This window comes from Etheostoma spectabile, unplaced genomic scaffold, assembly GCF_008692095.1.
Source record: "Etheostoma spectabile isolate EspeVRDwgs_2016 unplaced genomic scaffold, UIUC_Espe_1.0 scaffold00002215, whole genome shotgun sequence".
NCBI lineage: Eukaryota > Metazoa > Chordata > Actinopteri > Perciformes > Percidae > Etheostoma > Etheostoma spectabile.
This window is the reverse complement of record NW_022602868.1, coordinates 15373-35829: the sequence shown is the minus strand read 5'-3', so window position 1 is coordinate 35829 and position 20457 is coordinate 15373. Positions and strand designations below refer to the sequence as shown.

Here is a 20457-nt window from a genome sequence, read left to right as displayed (position 1 = left end):
ATACGTTTCTCTGTATTCGTTCAGGTTTGTCACTTCACAGTTAAACAGATCTAGGCTTTTCAGGGTCCCCAATTCTTTCTGTCGAAAGAAAAATCAAATTTGGTGAATAATCCCAGCCAGCGCTTTATTCAGTCCCCCTCCCCCCAAGTATTTTAGGGTCTCACTTACCAATGGTTCTATTGTGCTGAGGTCTTTAATCTTGTTGCCACTGAGGTTGAGATGTGTGAGGTTGGGGCATTTCGCCGCCAGAACGTCCAACCCTCCTGAGATCCTGTTATCGCTGAGTTCAAGCTGTTGATCAATTAAAACAATCAAAATATGCAAAACCCTCAAAGCCTAGAGTCACGTACTTGTTGCGTGCAAAGAGAAGACACCTACCTTTTTGAGTTTATTTAGCTTCGGCAAGTGGGCAACTGTCGTCAGTCCAACATTGATTGTGCTTAGAAATTCCAGCTCCTCAAATTCATCTGTTAGACCCTCGATCTTTCCTTCGTTTGAGCGACAGTTGTCTAAAACAAGTTCTTTTACCTGTAGAACAAACAAAGACATCTGGTCAGCATTTGCTGGATTTCAAAATACATGAAGGTCAAATAATAGTAAAGGTCAAATACAGAGTGCAGAATATATTTTAGGTATGTGTTCACTTTCTGTCTGGATAGAAATTATGCTATTTCAAGGTTTAAAACCTTTAATAATAGTTTATTTGGAAAGGATGGATTTTTCTTTGATGAGGACAAGCGTGTCCGCATATGTTAGGCTACGTAGAATTCAGCACACTAAACTATTTAGTTTCAGCTTTTGGGAAGCTACCGCTCCATATTATTAAAATACAAAATAAAATGCAGTTAATACATAAGTAATGACAATCCAATAATGTGTATATATATATATATATATATATATATATATATATAAATATATATTATATAGCAATCTGTTGCAGCATTTTTTATTACATTTGCTGATATAGGTACATTTACTCAATTACTGTAACTAAGTACAATTTTTAGGTACTTGAGTATTTTACTAACACAAATATAATTTACTAATTATTATTTATTTGTATGGATTAAGCCACTCAGTAGTGTATAAAGTCATTCAAATTAGCACCACCTTTATCAGCTACAACAACAAAGTGATGTACAATAAATATAACCCAATTATATATCTTCTTGAAATACTTTTAGGACTTTTTGTTTAATGCTATTGGACTTACTTTTGTAGTTTTACTTTAAATTAAAATACTTGAATACAAATGCTACTGTTTAACAGATAATACACTGTTCATCCATAAACATAGTCCTTGATAAATACATCAGTAGTCTACTCAAGTACCCTATATTTTGACTCGCGCATTGATATTTAAACTGATACGTGGTCACTGGTGTGCTGTTATCAGATATTATACCGCGCCATGAGCGCGACTCAGCCAATCAGCAATCAGTAGCCTACTGGAACTCTTAAAATAAAATTAAAAAAAATACAGTCCATCACTATTCCGTGGACACATTTCAATGCCGTAGTTATCGCGATGCATTGGCTCTACGTCCATTACGTAAATATCACATTTTAGCTAATTTTCTAGTAGAAACAGACATCGCGCGGCGGTTTGTATGTGTTCATTCTTTGCTGGTACCGAGTAAAAACGTAAAAGAGATGTGAGTGAATGGTTCAAAGCAGTCGGAGGCAAACAGCCCTACGAGTCGTGCACAGGGTCATTTGTGAGTAGGAGGAGCAGCTGAGGCAGATTAGATAGCTGCCAGGCAAACGTTTCATTGTTGCTCGTGCTAAACAGTTGCCGATTGGATTGACGGCGTGTATAGACTTCTGTTAATAAGAAGGTATGATGAATCGTTCGTCGTTGTGTCGAATGAACGGGATATTGGGTGCATTTCGGATTGCCTTTGTTTCTCGGTAAAATGGCGGCTTGTCCTAGTTCTGGAAAACTAGAGCAACAACGCGACTCGACGATTGTTTCATTACGGCTGGATTTTGACGTCGAAAAGCACAAGAGCCTCGGTTTAAAGCGCAGAATCAACACCCACCGTAAAGATGCGGGCGTTATTGCGTTTCATATCTGCGTGGTGGCCGGTTAACGGTCACCGCTAACACGGCGCTGTCTCTCGGCCATCTGTGCGCACTGTGGCTCCCGTTGCAGGCTGCACACGGGGCTGCAGGCTCGCCAGTGTACGCTGCTTCAATGTTTGAATGCTCTTCCTGAAATAAACGCGTCCGACTGGAACAGTTTGAGCAGCTCTAGGTGTAGGATGCAGCTGCAAAGCGATAATTCGAGGCTATATGAGCTTTACGCATCATCGATAATGTCATGACTTTGAGTATCCGCCTCCTAAACGCGCCAAGTGCACGGCTTAAAAATGTGTAGGTAAACGCATTCCCCAGTCAAAGCATGCAGGTAGCACATCACCCAACGACTACATAACAACAACACGGGCTTTAAACGGGGGGGAAAGGGGCGCGTTCGTGGATCAAAAGTTACAAATATGGCTTCTCGTACTGCTTGCCTTGTTTATACCGCTGGCATTAAAAAGCTGAGCTGCGTTCTCAAACTGCACATCAAAGACGTGCACAAAAGTTGAAGCGGCGTACCTGCACCCCCCCCCCCCCCACTGTAAACGTGTTCGCAAAGCAACAATGTGACCCGCCGTCTCCATCATCTTTTATAACTTGTAGGAAACTTTGTGTCCCCCCACGCTAAGACATCACACGAACGAGTCTCCATTTGCTGAGAGGGAAAACATTATCACCGAGATGTGAGGCCAACTTACATCTGATGGAGTGCGGTTTCGCAACTCTAGATGAATTCTTTTCTTCATGTCCATCCTTGATCAGCGCGCCCGCGATACGATACCCACTTTTTAATAATTACTGCAAATGCAACTATACCACCTCTAGAACAGACTGCTGTTGTTCATTCAAACTTGATCCGCTCGGTGGGCGGGAGCACGTCTCGGGATTGTCGTCACCGCCGACCAATAGCAGGAGCCAAATAAAGAGGGAACGGATTTACAGACGCACAGGCCAATGAAGGCACCCTTTTAAAACTGGGTGGGGTTTTGTTGTCGAAGTTCGGTTGTTTTGTTAACTTAAGTTTACATGGATAATGGGGTGCTTTAATGTTTTCCCCCGAATACCTGCCATGGGACAGGGGGGGGGGGGCACATGTCTGTCGGTTTATAAGTATTCATCCACCTCACTCCAAGCCTTGTGTTATGGAGCTCTTAGATTCTGTTTGATTTCAGTCTGACATAAAACAACATATCCATTATTATACATCTGTCATAATACATACAAAAGAACAACAGACGAAAACAATCACTGATTAATCCCACATGGGGGGAGGCAATAAATAGCATGCAACACAAACAAGCTGTTATGCTCAAAACTGAAGAATGATGGAAAAAATAAATAAAATATAGACTCACCGATTTTGTTGTAGTTTTTCCTTGGAAAATACTGATAACTGTTATTGCATTTAACACTATAAAATGGGACCACCATGAATTAAAGATATGCTTGAATAGGTGTCAGTTCATATAACTGCAAAGAGTAGCAAAAATAAGCAAATGAAAAGCAAAATGAAATAAGATAATGAAACTAGTTTCATGTTCAAAAAAATGTCATTTGCTTCTGAATCATTTGTGGTAAAGTATTATGCTTTTTTTTATTTTGATAATAAATCCATGTCGTATTGCATTAAACACTCCAAAAGCTCAGTCAGTTAACTTTTTCTCATCAGATCATGTCAGACCTCCCCCGAGTGGCTTTCCCATAATGTCTGGGAGTGTTTCTCTTCCAGAATCATCAGCTAGGAGAGGATCAGCAGGCAGGAGAGCTCAGTCTGAGGCATTCATCCACAAGGGGGAAGCAGAGCTACCAGTCTGGAGCCTGTGACCATCACACCAGTATTAAATTCCCCTTTTCACATGAACTATTGATACAAGGTTTTTTTTTTTTTTTTAAGCAGAAATAACCCTTGCTGAGGAGAAGGTTTAATCCCATTGCTAGCACAATCCACTTTGTGATGAAAAGGAGCTGGTCTAATGAAGCCACAAGCGTAGTCTAAGCAAACTAAAGACCTAATGTGGAGAGAAAATGGTGAAATATGTCAGCCTGAAAGGAGTATGCGTCTGCCAAAGAGCATTGCATGCCAATGGCTATCAAAAGGGAGGACTGTCTCACTTCTTGTCTGTGTAACTTTATTAGTGTGATAAATAACGGGTATGTTATGATAAGGAGACATGTGAGTAACTGCCAATAACGCTATTATTGCTGCCTACGTCGCTCCCGTCAGCCTCAGAGGCAATCTGCCAGTCAGTTGCCTTTTCTCCTCTCGGCTTCACACAGCCTATTCCACACATTAACGCCCTGCTCTGCTCCATTAGTGTCAAACAAGCCACATTAGAAAAGCAGCACACATGCATCACAGTTAATGAAGCTAACTTTTCCATGTATTATAATCTGGTATAAAAACTTGATAGATAATGCATGCAATGCATGATAGCTGCTAAATGTGGCTTTGTCTGCGCCACCAAGACAATAAAACAGGCCACGATTGAGAATCCAAGCCGTTTCTCTTTAACCTTTTGAAATCCAGTTTTATATTCTCATATTACCTCTTACTGTAAATAGCATAAAGGTTGTGAATGTTGACACCATCAACTATAAATTGTGCATCAGCTTCTCCCTCAAGTGGTATGAGGGAAAATATTCACACCCAAAGACACCATGTTTTTTGGGGGGGTAGTTGGGATGAAGATGTTTAGATAGAAACACGACTACCCGAGGGTGACTCTGTCCTTTTCCACCATGAAGAGTTCACCCTGGGAAAACAGCTGATTGAGCCAAGCATGGCCTCTTGAATTTTTTGAACCTCATGAATAACTATTCAAACTGCAGGTGTTGTCCATACGAAATGAGGCGTTCAGTGACGCTGCACGATTTACCTTTAGCCTTACATTTGCCCAGAAACAAATGTTGATGGATTATTATTTCAATCAGGTGTAGGAAGGCTTTTTTTATTTTACTTTATTTAAATAGTAAATCACATTGATCAAGATCTTATTAACAAGTGAGACCTGAGTACAGAGGACACATAAATCTAGCGCCTGATCAGACAGCGGGTTTTAGCTGCCTGAGGCAGCTTAATGTTTTCAACTAGTGCAGTGTAGGGCTGCGGGGCTGAGAGTTTGGCCTGTGGCATTGCGGCTCGCAGCTTTCTCGAGAACCGCTCATCTCATCAACTTCACATTCACATGTTTTTTTGGGGTCCTAAGTAATACACCTGCCATGACAAAGTTGCATCACATACCCGGGTGTCTACTTACAGTCCGAAACACAGGTGAACTACAGTCTGGTTCAACGGAGAAAAACACCAAGCAGACTTTATCATTAGGCAAGGTTGGGAACTGCCTGGGGGCCAGAGGTAAAAGGGCCCTACACAGCTATAGATATATTATGTTTAGAAATGAAAAAATATTGAGTATGTTACTATTCTAACTCATTGTACCCCCCCCAAATAACTTACATAGGCCCCAAAAGCTTAACCCCCATGTTGTCCTCTGGTCAAATTGACCCATTTTCCTATATCAATGTTCTTTTTTACCTACCTAATTGTAATTACCCAAAATAACATGATTGATTCCACACAACGCTCTTTGGCAAGTACAAATCTCTACTTTCATTCATTCTGGGGTGTCTTATTCAATTTTATAGCATTTGAAAAAAAAAAAATTGAAATAGTATTGAGTAAAAGTTGGCATATTTCAGTCTGTGATTATCCATCAACATAAATTCCTTTAATTTCCTCTGCTTTCTAACTCAAACATTAGGTATAATTTCCTATAAATGAGGTTTATTGACCAAAAATTCCAAAAATAACTTTAAAAGTAAGTTAATAAGTTAGTGTTGTGACAAAAAAGTGACAAACATTGAAAAAAAAGTGTCAAAAGTGTAAGAAAAAGAACAACGTAAGAAAAAGTTAAAAATATTGATATAAAGCGCCAACACAAGGGTTAGAAACTGAACTCAGCAAATATTACTGACTTACTGTGCACTGCTACATCAGAATTGTAGGGACTAAATTTAACACAAAAAGTGAGTTTGGTGGCAATAAATCTTATACTGTTGGAAAGTCTTTTGAGTTCCCTTTCTAATGGTGAACCATTTGTGGGAGGAGCTGAGTATGTGGGTTACGCCCATGAAAAATATGCCAAATCTTCTCTGCCATTGCCAAACAGGTTATTTTGCTGTTGCTATTGACACTTGTTTTGAGCTTTTGGTATCCCCAGGTGTTGCCAATCAGACACCTTATTGGCAACTTGGGCGTGCTGTTCGTGCCAGAGTGACCAACACAACCACGTTGGCATGCGACAAATGCTGGCTGAAGAATGGGATGTATGAGGAGGAGGTGCCAGGCGGTTGTGGTGGCTGTGTATGGTTATTGTTAAATTGCTAATATGTCTTTTTTCTTCACACTTCAATCATCCAATCCATCAAACACCAAACGAGTCAATGGCAGAATAAGCTGTTGGCATTGGCAGAGAAGATCTGGCAAATATTTCATGAGTGCAACCCTTATACTCATCCTATAAATGCATGTCTGCCTGTTTAGTTCCATTTGAAAGGGAACTAAACAGGCTTTCCAACAGTAGAAGATTTATTGCCAAAAAGCATTGTTACCACAGAGAAATAATCTACCAAACACAAAGTGCCTTACTTTTTCCCTACCTGACAGAAAAAGTTACTAGTTATGTTTCAGGTTCAGATTTTACTCACAAAACAAAATTAAAAAAACAAAACGATTAAAAAATGATGCATTATTATTCATTAAACTATCCAGCATTATATTAGAGTTGAACGCTGCACCTTGAACCTGAAATGTTTTGAGTAGGCCTACTTCTTTTGCCACTACAAACACCAACGTTTCCCCAGTTAGAGAGAGTGAGAACGTAAAGGAAGACGCTGTTTGCATGAGACCCGACTCAAGCAGTCATTCTTTGTGTTGTTTCGGTGCTCCTCATGTTCACAGTGCTCTCCGGGGTAACATCATTCCACTACGTCAGCGTCAGGTACAGGCCGTTATTATACATCCATGGACCATGGTATCTATACCACGGTCCAAAAGCTGAGCTTTTGCACCGGACCCAGGGTGAGTCTGAGTGAGACCTGCTTGGAGAAAAGAGAGGCTTTGCCCCGATAAAGGTCGGGAGATGATGTTATCTTCTGCTCAGGTGTGTATTAACAGCTTAGAGCAATTTAATAAAGTCTGTGGCTTTTTGTGTGATACCTAGTGTATACCTCTAAGTGAATTTAAGTTGGGCTTTCATTGTGAAGGGAAGAAACGGAAGTGGAGCTAGCGTTATGCGCTGCTGTTGTCTCTATGGGAGTTATTTAAAGGTCCAATGACATGGTGCTCTTTGGATGCTTTTATAAAGACCTTAGTGGGCCCCTAATACCATATCTGAGGTCTCTTTTATATAGACCTTAGTGGTCCCTAATACTGTATCTGAAGTCTCTTTTATATAGACCTTAGTGGTCCCTAATACTGTATCTGAAGTCTCTTTTATATAGACCTTAGTGGTCCCCTTATACTGTATCTGAAGTCTCTTTTATATAGACCTTAGTGGTCCCTTATACTGTATCTGAAGTCTCTTTTATAGAGACCTTAGTGGTCCCTAATACTGTATCTGAAGTCTCTTTTATATAGACCTTAGTGGTCCCTTATACTGTATCTAAAGTCTCTTTTATATAGACCTTAGTGGTCCCTTATACTGTATCTAAAGTCTCTTTTATATAGACCTTAGTGGTCCCCTAATACTGTATCTGAAGTCTCTTTACCTAAATTCAGCCTTGGTGCAGAATTACAGCCACTAGAGCCAGTCCCACAATCAGCGTTGCCATATCTGAGTCTGTAGCTTTTGAGGAGGAGAGGGGGGGGGCAAAGTGGAGGCTGGGAGTGACCATCTGCCACTGCTCGTTTGAAAGCCATGATGTCTCTCTCTCTCTCATGGGTGGGCCAAATTCTCTGGGCGGGCAAAGCAGAGAAAGGGGAGGTAACCTTGCCCCCTTATGACCTCAAAGGAGCAAGATTCCAGATCGGGCTACTGGGGGACCAAAGGCAAGCTGGGGGAACTCATGTTTATAATAAAAAAAAGGTGAAATTTCCATGTCATGGGCCCTTCAAAGATGTATGGTTCAGATTACGGAGCCTCCTGTTTGTTTTATTACCCTCGGCTACAGCAGTTTGAATGCATTAGCTCAGAGGGCTAACTTAGCTTATCACTTTAGATTCCTTCTTTTATAGATAGCTGAGTCTGTTTACATCCGTACAAAACGTGCTGCATGGGTCGTCTGGCGTGCGTGCAGGTCACCACATTTTAAGATAGATAATTATTAGACCCAAGGTCCATTTAGAAAAACAAAAAAACATACAACACAATTAAAAAAGGACAGAAAGCCGCACAGACTCACTCAGAGATTTAACTGTCTTTAGTTGGATAAGTTAGATTAGTGTGGTGTCACAAAGTAGGAATTGAGGACCCAAAGGCAGAGATGAGGCAGGCAGGCAGGAGTGAGTTCAACAAGGGTTTTTTTAACAAAAGAGAATGTCCAAATTAACACAGGGATCAAAAATGCAAAAAACAAACAACACAAGGAAAAAACAAAGTCCCAAATCCAAAAAAGTCCAAAGAGAAAAGGGAAAACAAAAACCAGGAGCACAGAAACTGGAGAGAACTCATGGGGAAATAATAACCTCAGGAAGAGTCCAAAGGCAGAACACACCAACGGGAACAGGCCAACAGCGAACAAAACACAAAAAGATCCGATGAGAGACAAAGGGAGCACAGAGGGTAAATACAAGAGGAGCAGACAAGGAACAGGCGATACAACAGGTGAAACACATCAGGACAGCAATCAAAGTTGGGAAACACAAGGCAGGTCGTACAACCAGGCAAGAAAAACAGGAAACAGAACGGACACAGGACAGGAAGTACAACTAGGCAACAAGGGAGGACACACGGAGTACAACAGAAAACAGGAAACAGAACACAACGCTCTTTGGCAAGTACAAATCTCTACTTTTATTAATCTTGGGGTGTCTCATTCAATTTTATAGCATTTGTAAAAAATGGAAGTAGTTTCAAAATAGTATTGAGTAAAAGTTAACTTTTTCCAGTCTGTGATTATCCATCAACTTCCATTCTTTCAATTTTAGTCTGGATAATTCCTAATTTCTGCTTTTCTAACTCAAACATTAGGTATAATTTCCTATAAATGAGGTTTATTGACCCTAAATTCCCAAAATAACTGTAAACCTAAAGTTAATAAGTTAGTGTTACGTAGTGTTAAAAACATTGAAAAAAGCGTCAAAAGTGATTAAAAAAAAGTGAAATAAAAAAATGGTTGGCTGAGGACGGGTGATTCTATAGTTGCATGCCAAGAATAAAAAAAAAGATGCAACTGGTCTAAATGGTGCAACAAATCCTCCAATATACTGTACATCTATCTATAAATTGCAGGAACGTGTGTGTGTGTGTGTGTGTGTGTGTGTGTGTGTGTGTGTGATGGCTTTCGAATGTTACAGGTGCCCCAGACATGGGTTTAACGATGGCTAAACAATAAAAGCGAGTGCAGTCTTTAAGGATTTAAACAGCTCTTTACTCCAGAACACTGAATATAACATTTATTCAGGTTTTGTACTTTTAAGATACTTTAGCATTTATTTCATGCTGCTTTTTACCCAAGACGAATAAGTACTTCGTTAATTCCTCATTGGGGAAATTTAATTTTTACACTCTATTGTTATTCGTGACACACTTTATCCCCAAATACACACACTGAACCCACGTATACAGACGTTATTAGTGGAGAGATGTCAGAGCGAAGGGCTGCCACATTCTCAGCACAGTTGGGGGTTTGGTGCCTTGTTTAAGGGCACCTCGGCAGTGCCAGGAGGTGAAGGCAGCACGCTCCAGCTACCAGTCCCACTCACGTACTCCGTACTCGTGTGGGACTTGAACCACCCTCGTTTCCCATCCATGCACCTACATGGCCAGCTCTGACCCGAACAGCTGGGCAAATGATTACGTACGCATTTTTTTTTCTATAAACGAAACCACATTGCTTTCATGAGCTGAACTCAAAAACTAAGGACAAAAGCTTATTCCTCTCAATATTGTTCACAAAAGTGTCCAAATCTGTGTAGTAGTGAGCACGTCTTCTTTACCGAGATACTCCATCCACCTCACAGGTGTGGCATACCAAGATGCTGCGTAGACAGCACAATCATAGCACAGGGTGTGCCTTAGGCTGGCCACAATAAAAGGCCACTCTAAAAAGTTTATACTGTATTGGGGGGGGGGGGGGGAAACAACCAGTCCGTTTCTAGTGTTCAGTATAAATACATTACAATTCAAAGGGAAATTGTATTTTGACTGACTCCTCTACATTTATTAGACAGCTTTAGCTACTTTACAGAATACGATTAATGTACAAAACTTACTGTATTATACTGGGAGTGTAGTTATAAACTACCCCCCCCCGTTGAAGAGTTTCACTGGGTTTATGTGTAGCTTGGCATTAGTTATGATCCTGACTAACAACATTTTAAGATATACATTTAATTAAAGTACCAGTATTATCCTCCAGGATCAGATGAGCTACGAAGCAGCAGCGTAACAGCGGAGATAGCTGTGGCGTCGATAGTAAAGCAGCCAGCTGCCCTGGTTTGTGTATAAAGAGAGGAATGAGCTGTTCATCACAGTGTTGAACAATCCCTGGTGCTCGTGTGCACCTTAAAGACGTATATCGTGTTTGTTTCACCTTGGCATGGAGTTTAGGAGGAGATGGCTTGAACAACTTGTCTGAGGGACAGCCCTTGAAGTCAGTAATTGTTTTCACTTTGCAGAGAGCTGTAGAGTTTTCTGGCTGGAGTTTGTACACTTCCCCTGATTTAACAAAACTACCACTGGTGTTTTATTGTGTCAGAAACTGCATCTGTGAATCATTTTTTTAAATGGTTTATTCGTTTTAAGACTGTGTGTGAAATACCCAGGGTGAATTTTGTGAGCTCTATGCTGCCTCTCTCTCTCCTGCTGGCTACTGTCGCGGTATCTAAATTTAATGGAAAGGCAAGCGGCAGCCCGCGACTTAAGATGTCTACTTTACAGAGGGAGGTGAGGCATGGTGGCCTTAGGGTTCCCAACTTTAAACATTATTTCCGGTCCTTCATATTGAGACCCCTTCTCAATTGGTTTAGTCCCGATATGTCTCTCTGATGGCGCACCTTAGACAGTGCTATGACAGAGCCTTGGTCACTCCGTGACGTTGTCTTGCTACGCTTTGGCCCCTTATCTCTCCTCTTATCAAAACTTGGAGATTAGCTTAAAACACACTGCCATTTAGCTTTTCCCCCCCATTATTCAATAATACAGCACTCCTGATTGGGGGGAGGCTGATAACAGCTCCTCAGTGGGAACAAAGGGGAGTTCATTGTCTAAAAGACATTTGGTGAGGTTGGCTTGTTACCCTTCTCTGACTTACAAAATGCATTTGGTCTGCCACGTTCCTCTTTTTTCTTTTACCTTCAGTTAAGGTCGGCACTCAAGGCCCACGGTGTCCCTTGGCGGAGCATTGCTTTTTTTTCCGACCTCCTATTCGGAAGTTTATTTACTGTGCAGCCTAAAACTTATTGAGAGGATCTGGGCATGTGATGACCAGACCTCGCTCTCGATGTATGAATGTATGGTCAACATTCCAGAAGTATCTCGCAATCCAGATCATCAGCAGATTCACTACAATTTCCTACATAGGACATATCTTACCCCGTGTAATGCATCATATGAAAATAATTAACATCCTTAATGCACTTTCTGTCCAATTAAAGCACAAGGTAAGTTTCTTCATTTTTCTGGAGTGCTCTCTCAGTGTTTGGTAGAGCATTGCTGAGTCCTCAAGGTCAATGCTGTAGCCTTTTCTGTTGTTTGTGTGCGTGATTGGTCCCTTGTCTTGGTCTGTCTGTCTGTGCGTGTGTCTTTTTCTGTGTGTCTGTTTCTGCATGTGTGTTGTGTCCCCTCCCTCCCCTCTTCCTCTCTGGTTTTTGTGGCCCTGGGACGCGTTCCTATGTCCCAGTGTGTTGTGTGTGTGTAACAATTCGCGAACATTATGTTATCTACATTATGTTTTCTGAAAAAAAAGGAAAAAAGAATTCATCATAAAAAAAGATTGTTTGTGAAATATGTGGCTCTTCCAAATCCAAATAATAATTATAAATTATAATTCCAAATGTATTTAACTCACATGTTGTTGCTATACTGGAAATTGCAGACACTAAAAGTAGCGCCTGTACACACAAACTTCATGGAGTCATGTTTTTATGATTCTGTTTGAGAAACATCTTCTGATTTTCCATGCAGGAGGCCTATGTTCCGGATCCTCGGCTGTCTGACTTTGAATTTAAAGTTTCAGCAAAACAACTTGTTTAAGACAGAATCTTTAGACTTGTATTTCAGGATTCGCCGGCATGGGAAATCATTTCATCGGCTCTTTCAAGCAAATCCTACTGAGGCATCAGCCACTTCTTTATCAACTCATGTGTTTTTTTAATCTACAGCAGATGCTGTTCCTAGTACTGGCCCTCTGATTTGTGAATGCAAGTTTCCCAGTGGAAAAATAACATTCACTATATTGGAAATGCATACAATACATACAAGTTATGTAGATAGATAATGCACTTTACATTTAGAATTTTTTGTGAATTCCCAAGGTTCGATGTTTGATACTGTAGTGTTTAGGTCATGCTGCTTGTGTCTCCCTTGTGGATGATACATGTAATATTTAGTTTTATTTGCTAGTTTATTAAACAGGGACAACACGGGTAAGCACAGGGAGAAGCAAGCAGTGTTTTGTTTTTAATGCCATACTGTATGGCCTTTGAAGTGCATTTTCTGTATGAAGTGCCATATAAATAAATGTATACTTATTATTATTATTAGCTATTAAATATACAGTATACGTGGATAAAACTGATTCAGATAAAAATGCATGTGTGTATGCATTATACAAATCATATAGGTGTGTGTAGAAGTGAATCTATATATAAGTTAAATTATAAGTTCCTTCTTTACATCTGTTGTTGGTTAAACCACCATTTTACTTTTATTGTGAAAACTTGTTTTTTTTCAATAAGGCATTCCATAATTGCAACCTTTTACAGACAAAGATGACCAAACGTTGTTCTGTGCGAGCCATACATGCACCAATTTGATGCAGAGCAACACAAATGGAATATGAGACCCTTAATCATTAATATACACTTCTAATTCTGAAAAGAAGATGAGCTTGTGCACTGTATTCTCTGTTTGGTTAGTTTTCATTCAAAGCCCTGCACACCCTTGGTGTTTTCACTTATTTAGCTCAAAGGTGCTCTAAGTGATGTTGGGTGATGTCACTTTTTGTTGACGATGAAGTATTGTCAAAAAAACGGAGCCTAGCTTGGTGTAACAAAAATATAATAATAACGGCAACAGGTGTAAATGTAATGGTGCATATCATGTGTAACAGAAATGAAGGATGATCTGAAGAAAACTGAACTCAATGCTTGTGGAAAGTGTGCATGTGAAAGAGATCATGTACCACTAGAGGGTGATATTTGTTAAGAAGAGATGGCATCATCGCGCCATGTCGGCCATCTTTTGGAAATATAGAGATGGATAATATCTGTTGTTAAGTTTAACATTGTGGATTAAATTACGATAGAAATTGCTGACAATAAGCCTCATTGTAAAACTATGTGTAAAGGTAATGAAGGCATTCAAATCTCTATTTTTATTTCACTGCTAAAAGCAATTCAACAACTTCAGCTATTGTAGATGATCACAAATCCTCCACAACTTTAAAGGTTAACACGTTGTCATCATGGCGCCGTTGTCGAACGGTGTGACAGTTACTGAGGTGTCGTATCGCTCTCGTTTGGTTGAGGGCTAACTCCTTTTATACCTTCCCCTCAGTAACCCCCGTCCCTACTATGCCCGCTTCTGCCGTATAATAACACCCGTTACTATCAGCGGGGCGGATGGTTAGGCCTATATTAAAAGGAGTTACTTTGATACTTCCCTGATTGTATAAATGCTAGATTTGCGATCCACACACAGTGATTCGCTAATTAACACTTTTTATTTTTTATTTAATTAGTAATTATTACTTTTAGTTATAATTAGTTTTAGTTCTTTTTACTTAGAGACACACACAACCTTGCTAAGTTTAAAGGGCCCCGCCCGGATCAGGGAAACCGGAGGCGAGGCAAGAGGCCTTTTCAGATTTTCACCCCAGACGTCCCCCACTAACGGGCTCTTGTCCCCCTGTATATTTTAAGCACTGCCCGAGGGGATCTTTGCAACCAATGATTTTTCTTTAGTACTCACGGTTAGGAACCGTTCCTCCCAGGGTCACCGGAGGTCCCCTCCTTCCCAAGGACGCCCGCTAGCCTTCGTTGGTCGCCGGTCCGAGAGAGGCTAAGTGCTCGGTGGCTCTGACCGGCAGAGCGGATGGGGAATGCACTCCCACTAGAAGATAACAGGAGGTCTGACTGTCAATGTCGATCCCCGCCGGGCTGCAACTCGCCCAGGTGGTTAAAGAGGAGTCTTAACTGCCCTCATGAGAGGGAAACTTCTACCCTCGGAAAGCTGAGGTGTGAGAGAGAGAAATTAAATGACTAAAATCAAGGAATACAAGTCTTTTGGTCCCCTAGCTCACAACAAGCTCAGGTTGTTTTATTATTTAGTGAATAATCAAAAAACAAGTACAAAAAACTGAAATATTCCCTTCCCTTTCTGCCCTAAAAGCAAAGAGTATCAAAATCAGAGACTAGATAAAACCCGATAAGTGGGTATGCTTTCGCTGAAGAAGTGGCCACATCAACTCATATTTATACTAAAAGTCAAGGCTAAAAACCCCCCTCCCTTCTGTAAAACAGGGTAATTCCACCACTACGTTATCACACAGGTGGCCACAGCAGATGACCAGTTCAGACCAGTTCCACTGTTACAGTAAGTGACCCTTAGCACACTTAAAAGTGTGACAAAGGTCACACCTAACGAATATAAGTTTTTTAGTTTTAGCTGTTTCTAAAATTTAGTTCATACTTTCATCAAAACAATATAATTAATGGGTTACATGGCACACTTTAAGTAGTATATATATTTCAACTGTGAATTATATAAAAAAACACATATATTTTAGGTGAGAGTTATACATCAAGCAAACACATATTTTTGCTGTGAGTTATATTTCAAGCAGTACATATATTTGTAGCTATAGCTTTGTGTTTCTTGGGTTTTCAACTGAACCCCCCGTTCAACATCCCTCCCTGAAAATTCAATAATACACAAAGCATCAGATCTTATTCTGATCCAAGAGTATGACCACTGGATCCTGGTAACAGTCTGTAAGAAGCAGCAACTGGTCGCCCGTTTCGGTAAACACATACCAGTGTTTGCTGACAGGAATACAGATCCCATTATCATCAAGGAAGTCAGACTCAACGGACCTCAGATAAGTGGACTTTGGAATGAAGTAGTCCATATTTCTTTAGTGGGGGGCACCATCCAGCGGTGCTGGAAGCGGCCACGCCTCACATACGTGAAGTATTTCCACATTCCTGGATCTCCGGTGGCACGTGGGTGAATCTTGGTGTTCTTCCACACACCCTGAACATGACCGTGTTGGTAAATCTTAAAGGCCGGTTCTTCCAACTCCTTGGATGTCTGAGGGGTGGGATCCAGAACTTGTGCAGGATCGGGGGTCTTATCTGATTCCACTGGTTCAGTCTGGGTGCCTCTGGTCACTTTGGCAGGGGTGGCGAAAGAAGCATCATTTCTTCTCTTCTTTTTCCGTTTGTTGGCAACCTGACTGACTTCTGGTACAGCGGGGGTGGCAGGCAAAGGCAAGGGAGGCAGCACAGCAGAGGTGGTGTCTTCGAGTGTGGCAGGTAGGTGCGGGGGAGTCAGCATAGCAGAGGAGGCACCAGGCTCCAAGGTTGGGTCACCCTTCTCCGGTGCCGCTACTGGTTTCATGCCATGGACCTCCTTCTCAGGTCCATGATCCGCTCCGCCCGGCCTGGATTGCAGTGACTCTTCAGCCGCCTTAGCATGCTTCTTCCTCTTCTTGTTTTTCCTTTGCCCATCTGCCCCGCAGGGTGGTTTCTCAGAAAGCAGTTTTGCCCACACGTCATCTTCATCCCCAAAGATGGGGGAGGAAATAGGCTCGGTGAATGTGACAGCTGCACTATCTCAAAGCTCATTAAAAACTAAACTTTAACAGTTCTAACACTACTTTAGATAGTTTTTTTGAAAATCTTTTACTAACCCTTCTGGAGGGAAGAATATAAGGAAGAATTAAGGAACAATTCCCTAAACTCATTTGAGTGCAGTATGGAGCCCCATACTGATTGTTGTATTTTCATCACATTTTCCAGAGGGTTGCTCCCTCTGGTACTAAAAAGTGTCCACCTAAAGTGGGTTTGTTTAATATCCGGCCTGTCTGGAAAACAGTACAGACACTTAGCCGGGATCTTTTGGTCTGATCTAGTACTCCTTCTACTCCTTGACCGCCCAAGTACCTGTTCTTTAAAACTCTCTTCCTCTATTTCCTGACTCACAGGGTTGGAAGAGGTATGCACCGTACTCTGAACTTTCAAAGCATTAGTCAATTGTGGGTACTTCATGCCCCCTTTTCTGGTTCAATAATAGTTACCGTTTCTGTACAATCAGAGAGGGTAATATTATTGGTACTTTCAGTGACCCAAAACCACTTACGGAGAAACCCTGTCACTGTGGTACAATTTTGGGTTTCAACTGTGGTGTTACAAGAGCAATCCGGTGCAACCTTGACCCGGAAGGTTTCTTCTGTGAATTTATACATTATAGTATAACACCCACATTTTTCTCTTTGAGGGGTAGATCTATTTTATATGGTCGCGGGGTAAGTCATCCCATTTTCTCCCATTAGAAGTTGTCTTTTGAAACTCTCACTGGGGTAATTTTCTTATACACAGGTCATTATTCTCCTTGTGACCAATTAAGGTACAAAAGGCCTTCTTCAACTCATTTCCCCAAACAGATTCATCGTCCCATATTCTATTAACTAAGGGCCCATTGGGTAACAGGATATCCGTCTCTATCAGAGTTTCCCATGGCCCATAGCACATCTGGGTTTTGGTTTCAGTAACTTTCCACAGCACAGCCTGCATTCCATGCTTAAATCCCCGGGTCTTGACTTTACTCACCTTGGGGTAGGCTATCAAACAGGTCTGAGGCCCTGTAGCATCTGTAAGTTGCGTAAGGGTCACATGTGGCAAAACCTGTGTCAGAGCCTTTGTAACACCTGTTAGGCATAACATGGTGGTCACACCTCCCTACTGGTGCTCTACAGGCCACTGTATCGTCACTGCAATGGCGCCTGTGTTTGGCTTTGCCGCTGCGGCTGGTTGCTCGTCCCGACTCGTTTTGTTTGTTTCCTGCGCTATATTGCTACTAAGTTTGTCAACTAATATTGTGTCAACGGCGTGGGCGTATGATCGCCAAACTTTGCTGCTGATCCGATCCTCCATGGGAGAGTGCGGTGACGGATGTACCTGGTGTGGTACAGGTGAGTTTGCAGCCCCGTTCGTGTGTCCGCCTGCAACTGGTATGCGACATGGAGAGGGCCTGATACGACCTAGAAGAAACGGCAGAGAAAGCGGGGAAAAAGGGCAGGTTGGCAAGTTCATCGAAAAAACTCCTGAAGCTGGGGTCTTTGACTGTGACTCCAGACCATCCTGTCTTCGTTCCGTCTTCCCGCTGTTCCCGGTGCTCTGGTCCCAGTTCCCTGGAGAAAACCTACCGCTGGTCGCGGGTGTGTTGTGCGCATCTGAGGTCGCTGTCGCGAGCCTTTTTCCCTCATCAGCTGCTCCTGCACCGCTCAGGATGGGTCTCATAATGCCCGTTCAATTGCTAACAAGTCTTTTGCTCGGTGATTTATTTTCTTCCAAAAACATGGACTTCATGCTGCTCACTGAGACATGGCAACGGGAACTTGAGTACGTTCACCTGAATGAGCTCTGCCCTGTGGATTGTACTTTTATCAGCACACCAAGACTCACGGGCCGTGGTGGTGGTCTTGCTGTGGTTTTTAAAAAGCATTTTATCTGTCAATCAATGAGCGCTGGCACGTACCCTTCCTTCGAACTACAGATTACTAAAGTTGGTCGTTTAAATACATTTTATTGCATTTTAATTTACTGCCACCTGGGCCGGTGGCCCCTTTCTTACTGATTTTTCTGACTTTTATCATCCATTATTAAGCTGGACAAAGTGATTATTGTTGGTGACTTTAATATTCATGTGGATGATGTCACTTGCCAAAAGCTTCTGAATTTGTAAATATCTCTGAATCTTTTAATTTTAATCAGCATGTCTCTGGTCCTACGCACAGCAAGGGCATACGCTTGACCTTGTTTTTTCTCATGACATGAACATAATAATGTCTGCATTGAAGATGTATTTGTTAGTGATCACAAATGCATCCTATTTGATCTTGCTCATAATGAGGATCCCTTGCCTGTTAAACGGGCGTCCTGTTCACGTTCGATTAACCAGCTTACTGTTGAAAAATTTTCAGCCGCTTTTGACTTAACTCTGTTTCTATTTCTGTTGACGTGGACGCATGTGTCAGGCTTTTAATGATCATTGCACCCTGCTGTTGGACAAAATTGCACCCTTTAACATTAGAGAAATTCCCTCATTTAATTCATCCCCATGGTTGAATGACGCCATTCGTAGCCTGAGGCGTGTCTGTCGGAGAACTGAGCGTTTATGGAAAGCGACTCAACTCCAAGTCCATCGTCTGCATCTTAAAGGGCTCTTAGTAGAACTGAATGAAGCGATCAAGGATGCTAGAACCTGCTATTTTACTAATCTGATATCTACCTGTAAAAACAATCCTAAAGCTCTGTTTGAAACCATTAATAATATTGTTTCCCCTCCTGAATGTTTTGTCCCTGTGTTCTCAAATGTTGACTGCAACCATTTTTTGTCTTATTTTGTGGACAAGGTCAGAGCTGTCCGGGCAAGCATTGTACCATCAGCAACCTCACCTATAGCTACTCATCAGAGACCCTCAATTCTGGACTCCTTCTGCCCATTCCCTGAATGATATCATTAAGCTTGTGGGCTCGATGAACCCTCCCAAAGCCCTGTTGATATTGTTCCCACATCTTTGCTTTTAAAAACCTTACATCTTCTTGGCCCATGTTTGGTTTCAATTTTAATTTATCTCTTCAGCTGGGTCAGGTCCCTGGCTGTTTTAAGCATGCTCTTGTGCAGCCTATTTTAAAAAAGAGCAACTTAGATGCAACTTTGTTCAAAAACTACAGGCCTATCTCGAAATTGCCTTTTATTTCAAAACTTTTAGAAAAGGTGGTTGCAAACCAACTAAATAATGTTTTGGTTGCTCATAATATTTTTGATAAGTATCAGTCTGGCTTTCGTAAAAATCATTCTACTGAGACTACCCTTCTTAAAGTCTCCAATGACATTTTGATGGCAGCTGATGGGGTAAATGTTCTGTCCTGGTCCTACTAGATCTCAGTGCAGCATTTGATACTGTTGACCACTACACTCTGATTGATAGACTGAAAAGTGCTGTAGGCATCACTGGATCAGCCCTGGATTGGTTTTCTTCCTATCTTTCAGACAGGACCTTTGCTGTGTCCATAGGAACATACAAGTCGGACTCTGCTCCTCTGTCTTGTGGTGTGCCCCAAGGTTCTGTGCTTGGCCCCCTGTGTTTAGTCTGTACTTGCTTCCTCTTGGAAAGATTATTGGTGGTTTTGACGAAATATCTTACCATTGTTATGCTGATGACATCCAACTGTATTTATCTTTCAGCCCTGATAGGCTAGACAAACTGACAATGTTGCACACTTGTTTAGCCTCCATTAACAAATGGATGGCGGACAATTTCCTGCAATTAAACTCAGAAAAAACTGAGGTGATGATCTTTGCTCCAGACAGCATTACCCCTAAGATTAGGCAGGCCATTGGGGCATTATCACTCTCTGATTGTAATGTTGTGCGAAATCTGGGTGTCATTTTTGACAAATCTATGTGTTTTAACAGTCATGTGAAATCCGTGGTCGTCCTGTTTTTTCCATCTCAGGAACATTTCTAAGATCCGTTCTGTGGTCTCTCAAAAAGAGCTGGAGATGCTTGTTCATGCTTTTATTTCTTCCCGTTTGGATTATTGTAATGTACTGTACACTTGCTTAAACAAATCTTCAATGGATAAATTGCAAGTTGTTCAGAATGCAGCAGCAAGACTTCTGTCTAAGACCAGCAGGAGATCACATATTACTCCGGTGCTTAAGGCTCTTCATTGGCTACCAATTGGTTTTAGAGTGCA

The 20457-nt window shown here is 41.5% G+C and overlaps 1 protein-coding gene across 2 annotated transcripts; it reads right to left on the bottom strand.

The window, feature by feature from the left end:
* Positions 1-7: 7 nt before the first annotated feature.
* On the bottom strand, positions 8-3002 carry LOC116675755 (acidic leucine-rich nuclear phosphoprotein 32 family member A; the record flags this gene model as incomplete). 2 transcript variants are annotated; one of them, XM_032507358.1, is given in 4 exon segments in its annotated part: positions 8-78; positions 169-291; positions 379-528; positions 2787-3002. In XM_032507358.1, coding segments are annotated over 4 exon segments (398 nt in total), but the record flags the coding sequence as incomplete, so codon positions are not given.
* Between the last annotated feature and the right edge of the window lie 17455 nt (positions 3003-20457).